Source organism: Cynocephalus volans, chromosome 6 (assembly GCF_027409185.1).
Source record: "Cynocephalus volans isolate mCynVol1 chromosome 6, mCynVol1.pri, whole genome shotgun sequence".
In the NCBI taxonomy this organism is placed as follows: Eukaryota; Metazoa; Chordata; class Mammalia; order Dermoptera; family Cynocephalidae; genus Cynocephalus; species Cynocephalus volans.
The window spans coordinates 55,790,305-55,814,543 of NC_084465.1; the positions used below are offsets into that span (position 1 = coordinate 55,790,305).

General features: G+C 36.6%; 1 protein-coding gene across 1 annotated transcript in view; it reads right to left on the minus strand.

Annotated features, from left to right (window-relative positions):
- LOC134380917 (protocadherin Fat 2-like) overlaps positions 1-23,912 on the minus strand; it is a 144,147-nt gene extending 120,235 nt beyond the window's left edge. The window contains 6 exon segments of the mRNA XM_063101042.1: positions 1,210-1,313; positions 2,692-2,814; positions 4,419-4,513; positions 11,289-11,459; positions 22,694-22,861; positions 23,882-23,912. Of these exon segments, the coding sequence (XP_062957112.1) occupies positions 1,210-1,313; positions 2,692-2,814; positions 4,419-4,513; positions 11,289-11,459; positions 22,694-22,861; positions 23,882-23,912 (692 nt within the window).
- Between the last annotated feature and the right edge of the window lie 327 nt (positions 23,913-24,239).

The following is a 24,239-nucleotide window of genomic DNA, read 5'->3' on the forward strand; positions in this document are numbered from 1 at the left end:
ATATAAATAACTATAATGCTGTGTAATAGATGGCATAACTTTGCTGCAGGTTTAAAGAAGGAAGACTGATTCTGGGGATGGGAGAGAGGTTCAAGGAAGTCCTCAAAGGAACGTAACGTCCAAGGAGAAGGGAAGTGAGCGGTTACGCTATTTTTATGACCAACCCTCTTGATCATCACACTCTAATGTGGTTTCTCCTCTACAGTGTTTTTTTTTTCCTTTACCCCCTAACATTACTCATAATATTTGTATCTGGGCCACTTTAAATCATTTCTTTCTGTGTTTCATTAATCATTATTTAATATACTATGTTTCTTAAAAGATGAAAAAATTATTGGGGCAATATTTTGGTAATTTGGGTATTGCTTATAATATCTAGTACTAAATTCTACTAAATAAGTAAAAGCAACAAGTTCGTACTTATTGAAGGTATGAAGGCAAGAAAATTTTTCCAAAAAAAGTTGATGGCAACTATTGCAAACACAGGTGGACGGTTAGGGTAATTCTTCCCACAGATAAGGGATAGTGAAACTCCAAATTTGCTTCAATTGCTCAGATAATACAACTTAAAGCGACTTTGGGGACTCAAACAATGAATGACTCTCCTTAGTTATCTGTAGAGATATAACATAGTGATGTAAGGAAGGTAACTTGAACACTACTATTTTTCTTTTTCTTTTCACCAATCTAAGAAGTATTTGATTTCTCTTAGATCGTAGTAATATATTTGATTACTACACTTTGAAGTATATAAAAACATCAAAGATGCATTTGCATTCATAAGCTGCAAACATTTTTGAATGCTACAATTATACATCGAGTATGAAAATAAAATAGTTTAAAATAAATATTTTAAGTTATATTCTAAGATCTACTTTTTGTTTTATTTAAAATTAATGTGGCTATTAAAAAGCAATGCAACAGCTTTACAAAACCTTTGGGAGAGGGAAAAAAAATAAGACACACCAAAATCTCTGTACCATATTACATACAATATTAGTCACTTTTAAAATTGCTTTCCAGTATCATCTAGTATGTTTTATTTTCCATCAGCATATTCATAAATTATGTATAATGGTCATATATTTTTAACATAACATCATAAAAAATTTTCAATGTAGCTACATAATCTTTATTATCATTATTTATGATATATGTGAAAGGTTTAACCATTTTTCTACAGTTTTACTTTGAAATAAATGTGCTTACTCAAATTGAGGCTCCTCATCATTTACGTCTCTAATCACGATAATTAGTGTCCCTTGATGGAACAGACCTGCTGTATCTGCTGCTCTCAGTGTAAGCTGGAAAACCTGGACAAGAGTTTTTAAAACTTTGTAATATACTATTTGGTAACACATATTTACTTTTACAATGTCTCCTATTAGGTTTTTTTTGTTTGTTTTTTTTTTGCTTGTTTTGGGGGGGTTTTCTCCAATGACAGAAAGCTTTTTATTTTTCTTTTAGGTAGTTAAGAGAAATATAAGTGTGTCCTTACTTAGCTAGATTAGTTGTAAATTTTAAAATAGCTTCATTTTATATGTCATTAAATTTCACTCAAACTTGGCTGTATGGCTAAGACTAAATATACATGAAATTGAACACACACAAAAAGAACAAATTCCAGATTGAATCATAAACCCAAAATACAGTAGACTGAAACTATTGACAAAGCAGGCTGTTTGATACTAACTCCTAGAAACAGGACCATAAGCTACTCTTTGAAATCAAGGACATTTTGTAATTTTTAAAAAGGTGAGAACGGCATCAGACCTCAAATATTTTCCTTATCAGCCTGTCACACATCTCACCCTTTAGATATCATTGTATTCATATCAATAAGCATTCTTTTGGGGAAAAAAAAGGGCCACTGAGGCAATAAGGCATAAGATACCCACTACAAACCTTTCATGAACAACATTCAATAAACATCTACAATGTACTGGCTCCATGCTGAGTGAAGAGCTGACATGATTGCACCAAACTTCAACTTTATGGATGGTTAATAACATGCCAAATGCCATAAAATAAATGGTGGAAAGATGAAGCAGGTCTTAAAGGACTTAGTAGAAGTTTGGTTACACATGTAAGTCAAGGCAGCAGGGAACTGAGGTAGGGAAGGGTCAGAGGTATGGAACCAAACTGCCTAAATACAGGGCTTACATGCATAACATCCATTTTTTTTCCACCTAACTTTAATCTCATATTGTAGCCCTAAGAATCAGTTGTGTAAAATATTTGTATCATTGGTCTCTGCATCATTCTCTAACATTCAACATGATCTCACCTTGACTGTCTAAGTGTTTTAACATTCTAAGTGGGGCTGGGTATAAATGGTCAGTTTCAATTTGGAAACTTAACTGTGTTTTCTTCCATTCTTTTATGTTCAAAAAGATTTAAATTTTAATGGTTTACTGACTTGGCTTTCCCTTATTAAAAAGACACTAAAAATCTTTTTCTTTTTTCTTAAACTTCTTCAAGTAGATCTAAAAAGTTAAGACATGATGCTTATGCTCTGAGTAACCATAAAGATTATATCGAGATTTTTGGTTAACTGCACAAATACAAATAAATCACACAAAATATTACTCTTTCTTTAAGGTAACAATATACTTAATTTTTCATGAAGTGTTTAAAATTGTAAAAACTCCCTTCCACTCTGTGTACAAAATAAATTAATGTGTTAATTACATGATACCCAGCATCAAAGTCCAACGAATCTTCACCTCTCAAGCTAATAACACCACTTACAGGATCCACTCCAAAAGAATTTCTTCCTTTCTTTGTCCCAGATAACTGTGACTCAATGGTGTGCTAGAAAAATAAAATATACATTACTCACACCAAAATAAATGAGGAGGTATGGAAGATCATTAAGATGTATGAAGGAAGCAAATATGTAGAAAGTTCCCTATTTTTCACACTAATTAATTTCAGTTTTTCTTTTCGATGTAGCTAGTATTAGAACCACCAACATATTTTTTTAGCCTATTAACACAACCAAAAGATTTGCTTTTTTTAAAAAAAAATAGAGCTGCACAACACTTCACTTTTTAGAATTTTCAAAAAACAATTTTGATTCTACAAATTAATACAACTCTGAAAAAATATACAAAATAACTTACTGCCACTGAGTTTGAATTTTGAGAAGGAAAACAAGAATTATAATGAGTATAAACTAATTTTAAATATTAATACAGTTGAATATGTAGTTTGTAAGTTATCTTACATTCTTCATTTCACTTTCTACCTATTTGCCACCACCTTTGAGAAGAGGTGAAAGTTGACAAATCTATTCTCAAGAGTATGTGAAAACAATTTAGTTTGAAATGAGGTGAAATTTCCTTAAAGAAAAGCTCAGTTACCTCTGTATAATTTATTTCAATCTGATGCTCATTCTAACCTCTAACAGTACTATTTCTCAAAACACTAAATTTTAAAACAATCACCTGCCTAGTCCCTATCATGTTCCTGCAAAAGGCAGAACTGGCAATAACTATTTTCAGCTGGCTATAGGTTATTTTTTTAATCTATTGAAAATACATCATCTAATAAGAAAGTTCTCGTGTTCCTTAACAATTTCATACTGGCTGATCTATGACAACATATTTTTGGAGCACTCCACTGAGATTTTGAGTGCTGTGATTGACAACAGCACATATATCACTGAAAGTTAAGTAAAGAAAAAAATCTCTTTAGTTCTGGATATCAAGGGCAGGAGGGGTTAAATGACTCCCGGAGGATCATACCACTAGTTAGTGATAAAGCCATAACATAGACCATGTCACCCACCAATCCCTCCACCATTTGGTGCTCTATTACTTCATACTGTGAGTTATTAAATTAGAAGTAGTAAACTATCTCAATATACATTTAAAAAGAACAGCTGCAGAGCAAGCATGCTGACTTTTGTAGTCCAATGCACTGCTAAACTCTCCAGATAGAACTTTATAGGTTCTTTTTATTTTACCAAATCTCTAAGAGACTTTACAACCATGAATCAATTATGAGAAAAGCAAGTCTCTTACAGTTAGATACTTGGTAATTAGGATACCAAAACATTATATATATTATATATATAGTGACGTTGAAATAGTGTTCCATTGAAATAGCTAGAAAAGTGAAATAGTTCTGATTAGCATCCTGAAAGCAAAGACCCAGTTTTGTCTCAGCATTGACATTTTCCTCCCAGCCCCAACTCCATTAGAAGTCATCATATAATTTTCCTGTACACTTCAAGAAAATATCTTCTAACAATGCTATTTTCAATGTTAACACAAATATTGCATTATAGTGGTTAACTTCATTATGCTCTTTTAAATTATTAAACTATGTTAACTACTCTTCAGAAATATCTCTGAAGCGTTGCACTGTGTACTGAAGCAATCTATGCATCTCACACAGTGATCCCCACCTACCGTCAGCCTATTCCCATTTGCAAAGTCCTCATCTGTGGCCGTCACTCTGTAAATGGACTGAAATAATGGATAGTCCTCATCAATTTCTAAGGTAGGTGTAAAGCAAAAATCAACATGTTGTATCAAATAGGAAAGTATACTATGCATTCACTACCTCTTTATATAATTGAAATTGAACAATTTAATTTCAGATGGGATTGTGGAGCAGGGATAATATTTTAAGATAGCAGTCTATTTTTTCTCACTATTGTATTTTTTCCTTTGGCTTCTTATCAGCCTTCCTGCCCTACAGAGTGCCTTTTTCTTTCTTCCTAGCACTGTCTGTGGCAACTATAGCTTAATGAAAAAGAGCGTATATAACAGACATGCTAACAAACTGTCCTGTGGGGAGCCCGTGGATAGCTTCTAGATCTTATAAGCTATGCAAGGAGGAACTCTGTTTCTTCCAGAAGCAAATGTATGCACAACTGATGAGCACCCAGTTCTCACACATCTAACATCTCCCCACAGCCTTGACCATGGGTTAAAAAAAAAATCCCAATCTATAACACAACATGGATAGAGTAACCTCACGGAAGACTCAGCCTAAATTAATTGTTTTATTGATTTTTGATGTATTGTTTGTCTGTGAGTGTGTTTGTGTATAATGTGTGTGTGCGTGTGTGTGTTTCATTACAGCCTATCGGTATATGAATTTGAAATAAAGTTTAACTCAAGTTGAGTAATATTTAATTTTTTCTATTTCTTACACACAAATCTGTGGACCAAATTTATGTGTTATAATAAATTTAAATTTCAACAAGTTTCCCAACTAAATTTAATTTTTTCTAATGTAGTTACATTTAAAGTGAGTGACCAGAAGATTTTTGGGTAGCTGAGGATAAAGGTGGCTACCTAGAACCATGTCTTCCAATATTTTCTCCAAAAACAATACAGAAAAAAAAGAAGAAATAAAATTATACAAAAGCCATGCTCTCAGCATGACTTGAAGAGAGAACATGACCAAATTTTATAACAACTTTAAGTAATTTTTTAAAAAATTAAGAAATTCAACAAATCCTTGCAAATAATGTCTCAAGTTTCCATCCTACTATAAGACCTTGTGTCAAGCAAGGAATGACCCAGAAAAACTATAGGCAACAGAAAAAGAAAAACCTAACGACAGACCTAAGATTGATGTAAAATTACTGTCAGAAAGAGTAAGTCTACCCAAAGTATAAAAAAACAGAAAATTCTATTAATATAATTCTTTTAACATAAAAGTAGCGTGCATGCTTAGTACTGCAGGGAGATACACAAATGAATAAAAACAAGTTTCACATCTCCAAATTTAAGTCTTTCCTTAAAGAAAAATAAATAAAAGCAAAATTTATTTTAAAATAATAGGTATTCTTTCTTTTGATGTTTACAAAGCTTTATTTTAAAAGACACAATTATTATACTGTTAAAATGAAAATACCACACGCTAATGAGTACATAGGGTATGATCCCAACATAACAAAAGGAAATATGTCAAAGTATTGACAGAGGCTGTCTCTAAGTGAAAGGATTATAGTTATTTAAAAATGATAAAGTTCTTAAACAGAATACTGAATGAAGAAAAATGAGTGCTAAAGGCATACAGGCATCTGGAACTTGTTTTGACTCAAATAAACAGAACACTGAACTTAATTTTTTAAAAATTTTTCAGCATTTGGATAAATGTCAGATTTTGTGATACTTCATAAGTATAAGCCTGAGCTTTTGATTGCAATAAGAATTATTGGAGGAATTACTGTATTAGACCCTCACTGCTCTTAAGCGAGTCTCTGTTCTATTACTCTTCAATTTTTTATAACTGTTGTTTCAAAACTTGCCTTTTGCCCCAAATCTCTTCCCCCTTCCCCTCCCTTCTATCCCACTCTCCATAGAGGATCTCTCCTCTTACTGCACAGAGTAAATAAAATCATTAGACTAGTGACAGCTGACCTTTTGCTATAAGGTCTACAAACCCACTTACAATTTTCACCTTCTTGTCACTAAGGATAATCCCCGTTCTTTGGGAGTTGCCTGACTTCACCTCCCTTCTCCAATCACTCCCTCACTTCTGGCTACTTTCCCTTAGCATTTAAACATGTTCAAGTCCCTTCCATTGAACAAAAGCCCCCTTGACCCCAAGCATACCTTAACTGTGGCCCTGTCTCTCTCCTACCCTGCAGGGCCAGAGTTTGTATATTTCTTCACCTCCCACTCAGTCTTTAGTCTACTCTACTTCAGTTTCCACCTCTACTAACAGAAGCAGTTTCCAAAAAGTCATCAAAGGCCTTCATGCTGCCAGACCCAATGGACACTCAGTGTCCATCTTACTCGACTTCTCTTCTGCATTTGCCCAGTTCACTCTTCCTTCTTCTCTTGGCAGAAAAAGAGCATTGCACATCTATAGGAATCACTCTAAACCTTTTGAATATCTCTGGAAAAATCAAAGTTGACAAGTTTCTTGGGTCAGGCAAAATCCTTATCATAGCTTTCCAAACTTAACCAACAACTCAATAATCTGCAGTCTCCTCTAGCTACCTCCCTGTTCTGTCATCCTTGAGTGCACATCTTTTATCTCCTCATGGACGGTCAGCACTGGGAATAAAAAACAGAAAGTAGGTGGTTAATAAGACATGATGATTCTCAATGATCATAGAGGTTTGAGACCCAGGAAGTCAGAGAGCCCAGGAGAGCTCGGGAGAGATGACTTGGAGACTCACCCCTTGACCAAGAGAGAAAGAACAAACCACGAAGGGATTCGAGTTACTTATTCACATTCACAGCCAATATCATGATTGAAAGCAGGTGTGCACGTGTCTGTGTTTGCTCTGAAGAACAACTGCACGTGGTTATCAGAGAACACTGCCTTTAGTAGTGAAAATTAGAAAAATAATGCTTCTGTGTCATCAAAATGAAGTAAAAAACTACTTTTCTGAATGTCAACAATGTTTCTTCTACAGCTTTTACGAAAATGAATGAGATATTGTACAATATAATAGAGATGCATAGACAAAAATCGTAGTTTATTTTTATAAAATTTAAAAGGTGCTTTTACCCTTTCATGTCACATTTAAAGAAATGAATAACTGATTTTGGTCTATAGGATTCAAACTTCCAAGTGGTAAATTTTTTATTTCTTTTCATAATTTTTAAAGAAATTTGTAGTTTAGATTTGTGATTTTTCAGTTAAAGGGATAATAAAACATGTTTTCAGGTACTATATTTTAATTGCAATGATAAAGAAAATTTCTTTCAAGCACACACCCAAATAAACTGGGATGCCCAACTCACTAGTACTTTTTCAGAAACTGGGTGGCAAGTATAATCCAAAAGGAAATAATTTAAAGTTTCAAGGCATTTTGAATTTGTTAAGCATGAAAATAAATTAAAATTGTAAATATCGACACATAAATGTTAAGAAGCTAGATAAATGGGTAAACTAGATTGATAGATGATTGATCAAAATTCCATCTCTCTCCTATTTTTTCTTCCATGTGTCTTCAAACTTCCAGTCAAATGGATTCGCCCCCTTTGTTTCTAAAATTACTAAATGTCTCCCTGTAAAAAGATGTATACCAGAAACAACTCTTACAGTCCCATATAGTTCTGCCATTGTTCTCTCCAAGTTCACATTGAAATTTGTAAAACAATGTTTTCTGTTTTCACAATCTCTGCAATCAATCTGCTCCATTCTGGCTTTCACCCCTATAACACCCGTAAAATAGTTCTCAGACTCATTCATTATCATTGCCCCACATCGCTACCTAAACGCAATGGGCATTTTAATTCCTCATCTCATTTGACTGTGGAATTCAAGGCTACTAATCACACGCATTCTCCTGAAACACTCTCTTCCTTTGCCATTCATGGTATAATTTTCTCCTTTTTCTACTACCATTTCAGCCACTCCTTCTTAGACTCCTTGGCAGGCTATGTCTCTTCTCCATGTCATTAAGTGTAGGAGTTCCTCAGGGTTTGGCCCTATGCCCTCCTTTCTTTTAATTCTCTACTCTCTGACTGAGTAAACTCATCCAAGTCCATGGTTTTAATTACAAAACATTTATAGTCTTAGGCAAGATCTCTGAGCTCAACTGCTTTCTTAAATCTCTCCTTGATATAACAAAGGCGTATCAAACACAACACATTCAAAAGTGAACTCATGATGTTTTTCTCCAAATTTGGCCTATTTCTAGGTTTTCCTATCTTACTTGAGGATCTCCACACCAGTTATGCAAATCAGAAACCTGAGAGTCATTCTCTCTTCCTTTATATTTAATTCATCACCAGATTCATTTACTATTTAAATATCGAAAACCTTTTCTCTTTATCTCCATGACCTTCCGCGGCCAAACTATACCATTTCTTGCCTGGATTACTGAAATAACCTGGTAACTAGTCTTCTTCTTTCTACTCTAGGACCCATGAGTCAAATTTAGACTGCTGAATGTTTCTGCATGTTCTGAGTTAAGAATTGTACACTTTTGAATAAAAATTTTACACTTTTGAATAAAAATGGCTAAAAAAAATCAAAAGGATGTTACTGTTTTGTGACGTGAAATTTATATGGAATCCACATTACAGTGTTCATAAATAAGGTGCTAGCAGAACACTTATACACCTACTTATTTCTAAGCTATCTACTGCTGCTTTCTTGCTACAATGGCAGAATTGAGTAATGGAGATAGAGACCACATATATGGTGCTCTCATCACTTCAAGTACCGTAAATTAATAAAGTAATCCAGTCATAACAGCATTCTGAGTACCAATATTATTTTTAATGACCATGCCTACTCATCATGGCAAAACAAGAAAAAGTGAAACTTGAATGACATATTTTAAGGTATGACAGAGCATGTGTTATTTTGTTACTGGTTTATCATACAATGACATTATAGCTGTGATTAAAAAAAAATACAACACATGTGGGAAAAACAAGACAAAGCACTCATCACAATATCCTCAATTGACTAGGAAACAGTGGTCAGGAAAAGAAGAAAATTTAAAGTAAAATACTTTATGATGACAGATTTTCTTCGCAAAAATAAATAAAAATTGGGCTGCAACTAAAGATTCTGAGTGGCTCATCTGTTAGCTAAGCAAGGAAAGCCATTCACTGATGCTATGTTATTTAATGCCTCACCCAATAAAAGAAAATTCTAACCCTCCAAGAAGGAAAATGTATTCTGCTCATTAGAGCTGTCATAGAAAGTTATACCCAGGGCCGAGCCCGTGGCGCACTCAGGAGAGTGCAGCGCCGGGAGCGCAGTGACACTCCCGCCGCAGGTTCAGATCCTATATGGGAATGGCTGGTGCACTCACTGGCTGAGTGCCGGTCACGAAAAAGACAAAAAAAAAAAAAAAGAAGTTATACCCAATTGTTACTATTATTATTATTCTTTTTTAATCTGTCAATGAAAATTTGTAAATATTTGTTTTTTTCCCTTATTATGTAAGTACTGCATAAATAATATCTTCTATTTTGCCTTTTGGCCTGCAAAGCCTAAAATGCTATGATGATAGCCCACCCTTATCGTCTGGGGATATGTTCTGAGACCCCAGTGGGTGCTTGAAACTGTGGATAGCATTGAACCCAACATATACTATGTTTTTTCCTATACATACATACCTATGATAAAGTATAATTTATAAATTACACACAGTAAGAGATTAATAACAATAACTAATAATAAAATAGAATGATTATATCAATGTACTTAATAAAAGTAAAATAAGGGTTACTTGAACACAGCAAGCATTGTGATACCTCAGCAGTGGATCTCACAACCCAGATGGCTACTGGCTACTAAGTAATTGCTGGGCAAGGAGCGCCCATAGCATCTATGCTATTCCCTCTCCTCTCGCTGCTTATTTACTCATATCAAGGCTTACATCTAAAGTAAACTGTTAGTTCTGTAGTGAAAACTTCCCTTATGTCTCTGAGTTTGTCAACCCCACACACATATACATTATTTGCTTTCATAATACAACTATCTCTTATGTATATTATCATATCACAATTCAAATTTACATTTATCACCACTGGAAATCTCCTGGTCTCCCCTGCAGGAATGAGGGGGGTGCCACGGGCCTCGGCCAGGCCCCCCCTCCTTTCTCTTTCTCCCACTCTATTTCCTTCCCCTTCCCCTCTCCCCTTTCCCCCAACTGCTCAGCAACAACACCTTAGGATGTAAAAAAATAATATTACTAAATAAATATAATAAAAGATAAATAAAATTTTAAAATTTACATTTATTGTTGTATTTAACTGATGACTGTCTCTCTCCTTTTTTGGAAAATTAAAATACTATTTGAACCTTGAAAGTACTAAAAACAAATTATTCTTTGTGGTATTTTCACAAGTGAAAGTTTAAATTTGTATATTAAGTTATCAAAGCCTTACATTTATTTATTTTTCTCTTGTCTCACTTTTCTTTCAATAAGTTTTTCAAGAATCTTTTCTTTTTTTCTTTTTTGTCCACTGGTTGGTGTGGGGATAAAAGCCTCGACCTCAGTGTTATAACACCATGTTTTAACTAACTGGGCTAACCAGCCAGCCCCTTTTGAAGAATTTTATTGGTATTTTTAATGTATTTGTTCTCCATCCTCATAATTGTGGAGTGAAAATTTTTGCATGGTAGGTTTTTTTGTTTGTTTTTCAAAATATTTCTTAGAGAGGTTATATGTTTTCTCATATCTGTTAATGTTTACATATATTTTCATATATGTAAATAAACATGCATTATATGCATAATTTTTAAAAATCACTGGACATCTCTAACTGAGGAAGTACACCTGGGCTCTTTCATTATAGATAGCTTTTGAAAGCAAACCATAGGAAAATAATGAATCATACCTGTGCCTGAAGAAAACTGAGGATCAGCAGTACAGTCTGAAGGTTTGGGAACATCAATAATATTAATGGTCAAAACACATCTGGAGAGCCCTCTGGTATCCACTATCAGCAGAAAACTTACTGGATTGGTTTCAGAATCAAAAGTTTTGGTAGAAATGATTACACCAGAACCTAGTAAAGAGATAATTCACAAATGATAAATACTATCAGTATATAGAAACATATCTTTTGTGCCTTCAAAGATTTTAGAATTATATACTTTAACTCTTTTATAGAGAACCTAAGTTGGAAATGACATGATCTAACTCAGTCACAAGATTAAAAAGAATCATATGAATCTGTAGCGCTAGGGCTAATGTTGGAATCCTGCCAACGTCGCCAGTTGTAGAGCTCAGGCTGGGTCTGGAGCTCACAGACTCCTCAAGCCCATTCGCAGACCCTTCACACACCAGGCTGGGTCCCCAGACCCTTCACACGCCAGGCTGGGTCCCCAGACCCCTCACATGCAGGTCTATGAGCTAGGCAACAGGAAAACAGGTCCTTGGAAGCTGTAGGTTCAAAAGCATGGCTGCACGTGCCACAACCACCAGAGGCAGTAAACTCCAGCCAAGGTGGTGTGCTGCTCAGGCACACTAAATCTGCCCACACACAACCTATTCACAGCAAATGCTCGGCAAGATTCTGAACATCTGAGGGGGCCCTGACCATTTTCCTATATTTTCCCAACAATCCACCCCTTCAGGGTTCCTCACCATATTATCTACACATTCAGAAGATGACCCTTACATTCACACATTACACATTCCATCCCAGTCCCAAAAGTCTTTAGCTTGTTGCAGCACCAACTCAAAAGTCCAAAGTCTCCCCTGAGACCAAAAGCAAGAGTCCTTCCAGCCATGAACCTGTAAAGAGGCAAAAACAAGTTTATCTACTTCCAAAATGCAGTGGGACAGACATTGTGTATACATTCCCATTCCAGAAGTAGGGAATAGAAAGGAAAAACAGTCCCCAAACAAATCTGAAACCCAATCAGGGCAAACTTTAAGCACACTGGGGCACCTGGATCCCCAAAGCGTTGGGCAACCTCACTCCTACAGCTCTGCCAAGTGCAACCCATTGAGCTGCCGGGTGCCTACAGCTTTTCCAGGTTGGCACTGCACATTGCCAGCAGCAACACAGTTCTGGGCTCCTGGTGGCAGTCCTGCCATCCTGGCTCCACTAGACATTTCCTCAGTGTGGGTTCTCTGTGGGGGGGCTCCGACCCCACTTTTCTGCTCCGCATTGCTCCGTAGATGACCTCTGCAGTGGCTCCACCCCTGCAGCAGGTCTCCACCTGAGTCCCCCAGTTTTTTCAAACATCTTCCAAAATCTAGGTAGAGGCTGCCACACCTCCACTGTTCTTACATACTGCTGGCCTGCAAACTTAACACAACGTGAATACCACAAAGGTTTTCAGCTTTTGCTCTTCGGAGGTGCTGAGGCAGGATTGCTCCCGCCAGAGCAGCTGGGATGCAGGGAGCAGTTTGCTGAGGACAATGACACCTCAGGTCTGTCCTCCTGGACAACTAGGTCCTTCTAAGATGGGAGAGGCACTCTCCCAAACTTCTCAAATGCCCTCAGGGCCTGTGATGAGTGGGGCACCCTTCCAGACTTCTCAAATGCCTTTACGGCATTTTCCCCATTGTCCTGGTTCTTAGCATCTGACTGCCTCATCCCTGGCTCCTGAATTACTTCAATCAGCTCAGCTTATACCAGCTATTCACTCAGTCCCAGGCAGTTTTTGCAGCATTCTCCCACAGTTCAAACAGCTGCATTAGCCCAGTCCATCAAGGAGGGGCTGCCCTGCCCCTGTGCATATCTGTGGCTCTCCTGTAACCACTGCCACTGAGATAGGCAAGTAGTAATGGAGACTAACTTTTCCAGCTTTTCACCAGGTGAAAACATACTTGAAATTCTGCAGGGGCACCCATCCTCGGGTCATCTGCCCATATGTATGTGATACTCTTTTCCTGGGTTTGTATGGCACCCAGCTGGCCATCGGGTTTAAGTGGCACCCTCCAAGCCTTCTGCCTTTGGACAAACATGACATGTGCTTACTATATTGTCTCTAAAGCATGTTACATCATCCACCCCTAGGTCTCATAGTTGCAGTAGCCAGGGGCTCTCCCTGTTTCTGCTGCTTTACTGTATCAATTTCTCATGTACAACAGGTTGTGCCTGGAGATGCACAGTCTTCCTCAACTCACCACTGGGCTGGTTGTCACCCTGGTGTGAGAGGCAGGAGTGACAGTTGCTGCATATCATCCTCCAAGGCATTTATCCATGCTTCCAACAACTCTGCTTTCTGCCACAAATCTCAATCAGTTTGCAACATAGGTAACAAGAGCCAGGCTCCAGTCAGCAGAAATGTGGCCACCAGGCACCACATACTCAAGGACAGCCACATTTCCTCCCCCTCCCAAGGGGTTTTCTGTTGTAGTACCTAGCCTATGCTGCCTTGCAATACGGTGTGCAGCAACAAGATCCTGGTCAACAGGAAAGTTGCCATAGGGCACAACATATTCAAAAGTAGCCACATGTCCACCTTCTTCCAAGGGCTTTAGGCTCCTGTACCTGCTTAGAATCCTGCTGACTACACCAAATATTGAGCTCAGGCTGGGTCTGCAGTTCACAGACCCCTCAAGCCTGTTCACAAACTTTTCACATGCCAGCCTGGGTCACCAGACCCCTCACACGCCAGGCTGGGTCCTCAGACCCCTCACACACAGGTCTATGAGCTAGGTAACAGGCAAACAGGTCCTTGGAAGTCATAAGTTCAAAAGCATGGCTGCACATACTGCAGCCACCCAAGACAGTAAACTCCAGCCAAGGTGGTGGTGCCACACAGGTTCACTAATTCCACCCACACACGACCTATTCACAGCAAATGCTTGGCAAGATTCTGAACATCTGAGGGGCCCTGATGGTTTTCCTATAGTTTCCCGACAGACTCTTTATTAGAAGAAGGGGGGAAAAAACCCAGAAATGAAAGTAGACCCAAATTCATTTTTGTTAGCCACCTCACAAGGAAAAGATTTAAAATGTGCAAATGGGTAGCAAGTGCTGATAGTTGATGTATTTCCTTTTCAAAATGTTTCACAATTCAGACTTCCGGTTCTAGTAAACCACATTTTGCTCTTGAACAGTTTTGTTGAAAATTATTTCCAAAGAGTACAGGACTGTCAGTGACAGAGGACATATTGTCATCACAGTACATGTTTACATTTTATTAACGGGGAAAAAAATATCTGTGGTTTGCTCCTATTCAGCCTTGGTGGTTATTATGAGTTACTCTAAAATCATAAGATAGATTTGGCTGAAATGATTTTGAGCTTGCACCAAGAATTCTGTTGTCAAAGGAGGCATAATGCCTCAGAAAAGATAAGTTTATTTTATTTTATTTTATTTATTCTTTTGAAATATAATTGATTATATGTATTTGTGGGGTACAAAGTTGACTATCAATACTTATGTGCAATATGTGATGATCCAATCAGGATAATTAGAATTTTCATCATTAGAAAACCTAATCATTCTTTACATCCATTAACCAATTTCTCACTAACCCCAACTCCACCTCCCACTTTCCCACCTCTAACCACAGTCTGTTCTCTCCTTCTGAAAGTCCAACGCCTTATTGTGATTATTGTTTCTTTCTTTCAGAAAAGATACCTTCATATGCTATTATTACAACAGTAACCAGTTTCCTAGGAGACTAGCCTAAGACCTGGGAGCTGTCTAAGTAAAGACAAGAAAATTAAGTACAGATAAAGAAGAAAAATACAGACACTAATAAAAACAATAATTTTTATTTTGCTATTATCAGCAAAGTTACTTTCATTAAGTCTGGGCATTTAAAAAAATATATAATCAATTTTTGGCAAATAAAATATTAAAAATTAACGTTATATTTGGAAATATTTAGAAAATATTTAGAAAGTCCTGAGTCAAAAAAAGATATTGAATTAAAGGGAGAAAAAATTACTCTACATTTTGGGAAAGTCACTCTTGTCAATAGGTAATACCTTTTAAAAAATATATACTAACTAATCTTAGCTAAAGAATTTAATAATGACGAAAAGTGAGTTTTTCTGAACAAATACATTTCCTATAAGTTTTTGTAGAGTTTCTTTTTCAACTTTATGGAATAATGAGTCAAGCAAATTTAGATCATGACAAGAAACAAGCATAACTGAAGGCTGAACTTTCAAACTGAAGTGGAGCTCATATAACCCTTCTAAATAGGACAAGAAACAATCTCAGGTGTTGGGTCAAACCTGGAGCAAATTTTAATAGGTTCAACTATTAAATGGTGTCAGGTTAGTGCTAAGTGCCTATGCCAATTGTATGGCTAGCGCAACTCATAACTAAGGCCAAAATGTTTCATTATTTTAGTTACACTAAGGTTCCCATTTGTATTATCTGGGTTAGGTGTTAAGGCCCACAGACCCTTCAAACCCATTGTACAGACTGTGTCAAAGACCCCTCATACATCAGGCTGGGTCAGTAGACCCCTTACATGCCAGGCTGGGTCACCAGACTCCTCACATGCAGGTTCACAAGCTAGGTAATTGGGAAGGATCCTGGGAGCCATTGACAGATGACATGAGCTCAGTACTCAGTCCTCAGCTTCTTTGGCAGTGGCAGCAATGGTGGCAGCTTACAACAGATCCAGCAGCAGTGGTGGTGGCCTCCCAGAGGGTCCCAGGGGCCCTGGCAGCAACAGCTTGTAGCAATAACCTCCAGCAGCAGTAGCAGCCTCCCCGTGCCCACCACCCACCCTGGGACATCCCAGGAGTGGGAGTCACTGTGGATCAGAGACATTAGTCCTTTATACTTAAGTCCATAACCCAGGACACCTGGGTGCACATTTGTAATTACATTGGACAATAACCAAGGAACACCTGGGTGCAAGTGCATATTTACAGCAAATGTTCAGCAAGATTCTGAACATCTGAGGGACCCTGAACATTTTCTTTCACTTTCTCTACAAATGGTTGTTTATTATGGTGTCTCCTAATGGGTTTCCTGCAGCCAGACTGAGGGAATTAAAACTTGATTGAATGATCCTGTGTGTTTTCCTTAACTCCCAAGCAGTGTTTTTCACCCCTTATCTTCGGTGTCAAGGATACAAGGGAAGAAGAGTTCTAGTACCAGCATTGACAATGTATCATACAACTTGTGGTGGCTCATTAGAAACAGCTGGATTCGTCTGGTGGCTATCAAAGGAAGTATTTTCTACAAGGTGATATTAAGTGGAACCTGTCGCTCCAGTGTTAATGAAGCTCCAGAATTTTGTAGATGAGTCACCAGAAATAGCATTAGAAGGCTTTGGCATCTTAGAGAAGCCAAGAGAGACTTTGATTAACCTAGAAGACATTGGTAGACTAGGTTTCAGATATGAACTTTCCTTTGAAATAGGTATGAGTAAACCTTTAGAATTCAGACCTATGAATGAACCCAAGCAAATAGCAGAAGAATCATTCAGTCTGCCCTCAGAATTTTAAAAAATAAAACTGTGTTCTTTGAAGCAACTATGCTTTGAGGTCATTTGTTATGCAAAAATCAGATACAGGAGGCATGCAGACTTGGAGTTGGGTGAAGAATTAGAAATACAAGCAAGAATTTATCAGTATGGATATGTGCATGGACGTATAAAACCAAGAGGAAAAACAACTGACTCAGGCACAATCCTTGCTCTCAAGAGATACAATCAAGGAAATAAAACTGCTAAAGAAAGGGTGGTTTAAAAATTCATAAGAGGAGCATTTTACCTTCTGCTGGGAGCTGGGTGGATACTGAAATTACTGCCCTGGGGGAATTACTTCTGAATTAACACATAAAAGATGTGAATGGAGTTGGACAGGAAAAGGGGAATAGAGAAAGCAAAAGACATGATTTGTGCAAAGGCCCCCAGAGAGAAGAAAGTTTTACATTAGGAAATGTATATTTTGACTAAAATACAGAACATGCAATGAAGATAGGTGTCTTTTCAGTCTGGAAAGATAAATCGGAGCCACATTTTAAAGAGATTTGTGTGTCTGTATAAAGAGTTTAGATTTTAACTTGGGAAAAGTAGAAAGCTATCAAAGAGTTATAGGTGATATGACTGTATAGGTAGGTAGGTAGATATCAAATAATTATAGCTATATGATCACATTTGTAAATGAAGAAAATTACTGTCAGAGAAAAGGAAATTATGAAGAAAACCTGGAGGCAAGGAATCAAGTGAAGTTAGTGCAAAAATCTAGAGAGGTCATGGGGAGGTAACTTGAGATAGTGATAACCGAGGTGAGATAAATACATGAGGATTTAGACCTCACCGGATTTGGACCTGAGGTGGAAAATGCAATGGAAGGAGTCAGTAATGCATGATTGTCACACAGTTTTCTGAAGGGTAGATGGAAGCAAGGCTACCACACATGATGACGTTTGTGATGTCCTGAAAAATAGCAGATGGCGACTGGGTGTGCAGGTAGTTGAGAGTTACATTCCCTAGTGCTTGGCTGTACTTGCTTGCCCCAGAGAGGGTTGTTTTATGCAACTCACTCAAAGGTTAAAGTAGAAACAGGTTTTTGGAGAAGATAATCACTGCAGTTTTGAATAATTATATTTAAGATATTTGTGAATATATCTATGAAGAAGTTATATTGGTCTGGAGTTCAGTCATAGCATTTGAGCTTTTCATATATATTTGGGATCATAAAAATACATGTTGTAATTGTAGACAAGAGATAGATGAATGAAATTGTAATCAAGGGATAGATGCAAGGTAGAATGTGCAGTGAGAAGAGAAGGAAACCTAAATAACCTCGAATAACACACTCAAACACGTACAGAATAAACAGAGGAAGAATTTAGGAGGAAAGCAGAATAAGGAGGAGGAGGAGCAAGAGGAGGAGGAGGAACAAGTACATGCAGAAAACCAATCAACACAGTGTCAAAGCAATCAAAAGGTGAGCATGTCTCAAAAAGCAAGGAATTGTCTTCACTTCTAAAAGTTAAAGAGAGATTATATATGAAATGAGGACCCAAATAGGGCATTGTATTTAACAGTAAAGAAAATTGCTATGTATGGTGACATGTCTTGTAGAGTGATCTGTCACAATTCGTGCTGACCTTTGTTCAAGAATAAATAAAAAAGGTGTAATAAGTCAGGCACAGAAAGATAAATTGCACATGTTCTTACTCATATGTGGGAAGTAAAAAGATAATAAGTTGAACTTGCAGAAGTAGAGAGTAGAATTGTGGTTACTAGAGGCTGGGACGGGGGGTGGGGGTTAGTGAGGGGTTGGTTAATGGACACAAAACTACAGCTATTTAGGAAAAATAAGTTCTAGTGGTGTACAGTAGTGCTAGGCATGTGTAATTGATAATAATTTATTGTGTGTTATTATATGGCTAGAAGAGAGGGCCTCAAATATTCTCACCACAAAGAAACGAGAAATGTTTGTGATAATGAATATGCTAATCACCCTGATTAGATCATTACACACTGTATACATGTGTTGAAATATAACTCTGTACCCCATAAATATGTACAATCAGTATGTTTCAACTAAAAAATAAATAAATTTCTTTAAAAAATATAAAAAAGAATAAATGGAAGGTGCAGGAGTGGGAAAAATATTGCAGAGAAACTTTAAAAATATTTGGGCAATTAGACGAGAAGCAAAACTTTACTATAAAAGATCAAAAAGAAGACAGTAAAAGGAGAGAGACATGGGGCAAGAGTGGATTTTAAGGTAGGAAAGGCTTCAAAGACTACCTAAAAGTTAATAGAAGGGAACCAGTAGAGAAGAAGAGAAAATAAAGGAAAATGGGCAAATTTAGTGCAGGAAGATCACAGAGGCTGGGAAAACATATGGAACTTAGAACAAAGTTGAAAAGAATGGAAGTAGACAAAAGAAAGCATGCATCCTCTTCTGCAACAAGAAAGCAGAAGGGAGTATATTGAAAAGAACCGACTGTCTACAGGAAATAGCAGAAGAAAATTCCTCCCGATTGTTCATATTTTTCCTCAAATATGTGAGTTGATTTCATCTGACAAAAGAAAAAGTTTTAGTTGAATAGGTGATTTGAGATAAGACTGGAGAAAATTTAAAATAACCATGTTGACAAATGAAAGAGATATCTGACTAGAGAAATTTTGAAAGCATTTTGGACCAAGCAAAATTTAGTTAATATGCTGGTTCATGTGATTTTCTGCAACAATATCCATCAATATCCAGGGAGAGAAGGAAACATCAACAATAGGGTTAATCTAACATTAAAGTTTTCCTGGGTAAAAGTTATTGAAGAACCAGAGGGTAAGTTATCTGAGGATACTGTCAGGGTGGAATTAAAGATGGATTATAATGCTAGATAGGGAAGTAAAGAGAAGAGGTGAATGATTAGAGACAAAGAAAATAAATCATTGGATTGGTGGCCCTAGTGATAATGACAAAACAATACAGTTTTGATACTGAATAAAAGAGCTGAAAAAACACCAGAACTTATTCCTCCTGTTAATTGTAGTTTTGTACTTGTTGACCAACCTCTCCCCTTTGTCCCTTCTCCCCACCCAGCTACAAGAGAGACATTTGAATGTTCTCACCATAAAGAAATGAGAAGCACATGAGGTGATGGATACACTACCCCGATTCGATCATCATACGACCTATGTGTACTGAGACATCAAACAGTATTGCATAAATATATACAATTATAATGCGTCAATTAAACAAAAGAAAAAATGTTAATGTGAAAAAAGAGCTGAATAAAGCATAAAAGTGAGAGTCTGAAATTTAGAGTGCAGCAGTAGAATTGTTCTGGGTGCTGGTGAAGTTCTGGCTGCAGCCATGGGAGTGTGTGGATGGAAGTAGGTTTTAAAGTCACAGAGATTTAGGTGCAGAGATTTACACCAGATAAGGTGAACGGCTGAGCATCTGGAGCTCTGGATAGGCCATAATGTGAACATTGAAGAAACCTAGGAGATGGTGGAAGGCTTGAGACGAGGAGGAACACTGTGAGTGACATATTCAAGTCCCCAGGGCCTGAGGGGGAGTGATTAGTATGATTTGGTAAGGAGCCAATTCTCCTGTGCTCGAAATGAGCAAGGGAGTTTCCAAAAAGGATCAGAGTAATGGTCAGGACTCAGCTTTGTGGAGTGAGAAGAATGCTGACTCCCCACTTCCTGACCCAGAGATATGAGATGTGTGGGAGAATGAGTAACAGCAGCTGGAGGCATGCTGAGGTTGTCCCCCGGGACAGCAAGTTTCAGTAAAAGCCAAGAGGTAGGAAAATGTCACAAAATAGATTGAGAAAGTAAGGAATTTTATTTACTTATTTACCATACAAGGAATACTTCACGGGGCATAATTTTTTTTTGGCAGATGGCCACTCCTGGAATCTGAGCCCTTGACCTTGGTGTTAAAAGGTGGCTCTCTAACCAACTGTGCTAACCAGCCAGCCTGTGCACGGGACATAATTGAAAAGTATGGAAATGCAAGAAAAGTGTGAGGTTAGGTTAGGGAGAGGAAGGTGGAGTAGTATGGCAATGTGAATAGAGGAGAGGATGAATATGTGCTTGTAGGAGCTTTCATTTTGGCAACTACCAAGGATAACAGAGATATGAGAGATTGTGAGTTTAGGTAGGCACACATTTTCCATTTAATTAGATTCAGATATTTCCATATTATTAGGTAAGCTGTGTGCGAAGAAGATGAGGACTCACCTGGGATTCAAGCCAAGGTTTGTGCTATAGGGTCTAGCAGAGGTCAAGTAGAAACAAATGCCATGGGTCTAAATGGCAGGCATTTGGGGGTCATTACTGCGGTCTGACTACCAAGAATCAGAAACTCTCCCCCCAGATTAAGGTTTAGATTTTATTTGGAATTTGAAGTGTGGAGAACAGTCCTAGGGACTGAGAGGAAGGGGAGCAGGTGAATCAACAGAGATTGGAGTTGACTTCTGCTTGTTCTAAGAGGATGGCGTGCGCTCAGCCACTGGTAAAGTATTCAAGTAAGTAATGCTGGGTGGCGAGTGAGACACAAAACCGTCTCTTCTTGTCTTCAGAACCCTTTTCCTAAATTTATAAAAATCATGTTAGGCTAAATTTTGACATTTCCTGAGCACACTACACAAATAAATGCATGTACAGTTTGACAGCTACCTGAAATGTAAATAAAACAGCTATACTATCTTACATCTCAGTTTAGAATTACCATCTAGTTAATTGTATATAACTGTACAAATCATACACTGTGTAAAAAGCATTATGGTAAAAAAAAAAAAAATAGGTTGACTCCATTTCAGAGGACTTCAGAAACATCATTTGTACTCCTATTTGTAACTAGTCTCTTGGTTAGATTCTTGGTTGTGAAAACAAAGACTTTTTTTGTTTGTTTATTGTTTTAAGTGACAGATACTGTGCCACATTTTTTAGGTTAGGTATGCAGTGCTGTGAGAAGCCCAAAGATGCCTTAACTAATTTGTTAATACTTCCTTTTGGGAATATTTTCAATCCACCCAGAAATTTCAGTTCTCAAGCACTGACAGGGGTATCAGGATTAGTAAATACCAAACCAGGATCAGGGCCATAAAGAACTTCACCACGTGTCACTGCCTTCACAGCTCAAACCAGTGGTAGATGTGACTGCTGGTCCTCGAGTGCTGTCTGTCACTGCACTGGGGAACTCTGATTCCTCACAAGCACTTTGGAAGAAAACAGATAAAGTCAGCCTAAAATTGCCTTCAGAACTTTTGGCTCGGGGAAATTTTGCATTTAGGTCCTTAAAAAAGGAGCAAAAGTTTAGTATTTATTAAGCTGATGATTTATTTAATGTAATTTCAAACAGATTATGAACCAAGAATGATGAACAATGCAATGTATAACAAAACTACCATGTCTTGATTTTATTTAGTAACACTAGTCAAGTTTTGAACTCAAATGGGTGTAAAACTTGATAAATAATATCATCTGTGGTCCCTATCTTAACTGTACCAAAATAAAACATTTAAAAACAAAATATTTTAAAATTAGTTTTCTTAAAATAAGTACAAAAGGACATATTCTGGATCATCTTTTCCATTATCCAGTGGATTTTTTTTTTTTCTCTGAAAAGGATGGGGTGGCTGTCATGCCAATTTAATGAACAAAAAATTTTATTTTCTTGGTAAACAACACTTGTGGCAACGTTGAAATATCACAAATGTGGAGCAAGGCAAGAATAGGGAATCTTTTTAGAAACTGTGTGTTATTTATGTAACTACCTGCAACACGTTTTGAGCAAGAAATCTGGTATAGCCCTTGGGTTTAACTAAATTTTCTATAAAAGTAACAGGTATAAAATAAATAAAAAATATAAATGCTAAACTTCATTTACTTGCATCAATGATAAAATTCTTTGTTTTCTTCAGAAAGCTATAGACATCTGCTTTTCCAGCCAAGTCTTTATCATAAACTCGACTTAGTTGAGTCCCAGGAAGCATGTTTTCAGGCAAATTCACTGGGTTAATTAACATCTGAATTTCTGCTTCAATGTGTGAAAACACTGAAGAGATAACATGGAAAACCTTTTTAAGTAACATCAAAAAATATATAAAAATGAACAATTTTATCCATAATCAGTCCATATGTTCCCCATAAATTACAGCCGTAGCTGAAATTGTAACAGGGATAAAAGTTTTATCTAAAACTGAATCAATGTTTTTTATTTCACTTATATTTTAATATAGTTTTCTGTGCAGAACAAACCTGGAAGAAAGGACAAGAGCCCAGCTTCACTATATATTTAGTTTACTCCTTTTTTCAGCATATATATTCAACAATCACCATATATAATGGTATTGAAGTCAAAAGCAAGTTTCACTAATTTCCTCCACTTTATTGATCATTTCAGTCAAATCATTTTGTATGTTGACATAAGCTATATTTTTAACAAAGTTTATTGTTTACAATTTGAAATGATAGTTGAAAAATTAAGAAAAAATTATTGTCTGTGTTAACTGACTCAATTATTTTCATTGTTTTTCTTTTTATTAGAAAGAAAAAAGGCTCTAATTTTGGTTTAGTTGTGACTCATTGTAAATTGCATTATGCTGCACCTCTATAGTGAAAAGCAGAAATAGGCATATCTTGAAAGTCACTCCTAGACTATGTAACATGATTAAAAGGAAATAATATATCTGAATAATATCTAAATCAATGGTCTAATATTAAAAATAGTCATAAATTAATAAATCATAATTCATATGACTTTTCATTACATATTAGAGAAATATTTTATATAGCAGATTACTCTATGAAAAAGAGGACCCTATAAAAAAAATCCCCAAATAAAGAATTTATTTTGAAATCTCATCCTGTTTGAAATCATCGAAGATTAAGTGTTAAATTTTTGTTCTTCATTTAGTCACACATGCACACAAACACACACACATAAAGAGAGCAAGAATGAAAATTAGAGAGAAATATTCAATGAATTAAAAGGGTCTCAGCAGGAATTCAGATTCCTTAACTAAAACTTAAACAAGTTTAATAAAAGCAAATGAGACACTAAATTTAAACAAACCTGTGCATATTAATAAAATGTTGATGTTCATATTTTGACCAGCTTTCGTAATGCTCATAGCAATGCCTACCAACAAATGCATGGCTTTGGCTCTTTATACAAATTCAGTCTTTATACAAATTAAGCCAACAGCTCAACAAATTGTTATTCAGCATTGAAGCCAATCATTCTATTCTGTTTAATTGGGTGATTATGCGCATAGGTCATATTTCAGTTTCTATGTCTCTTTCCCATATATATCTGTTGAGAAGATTTTCAGCAAAGTCAGGATCATTATATTACAACAATTAAAATCACATGTCTTTAGAGGTGGTGGTGGGTATACCATGGAAAATTTTTGGCAAGAAGTCTAGGTGAT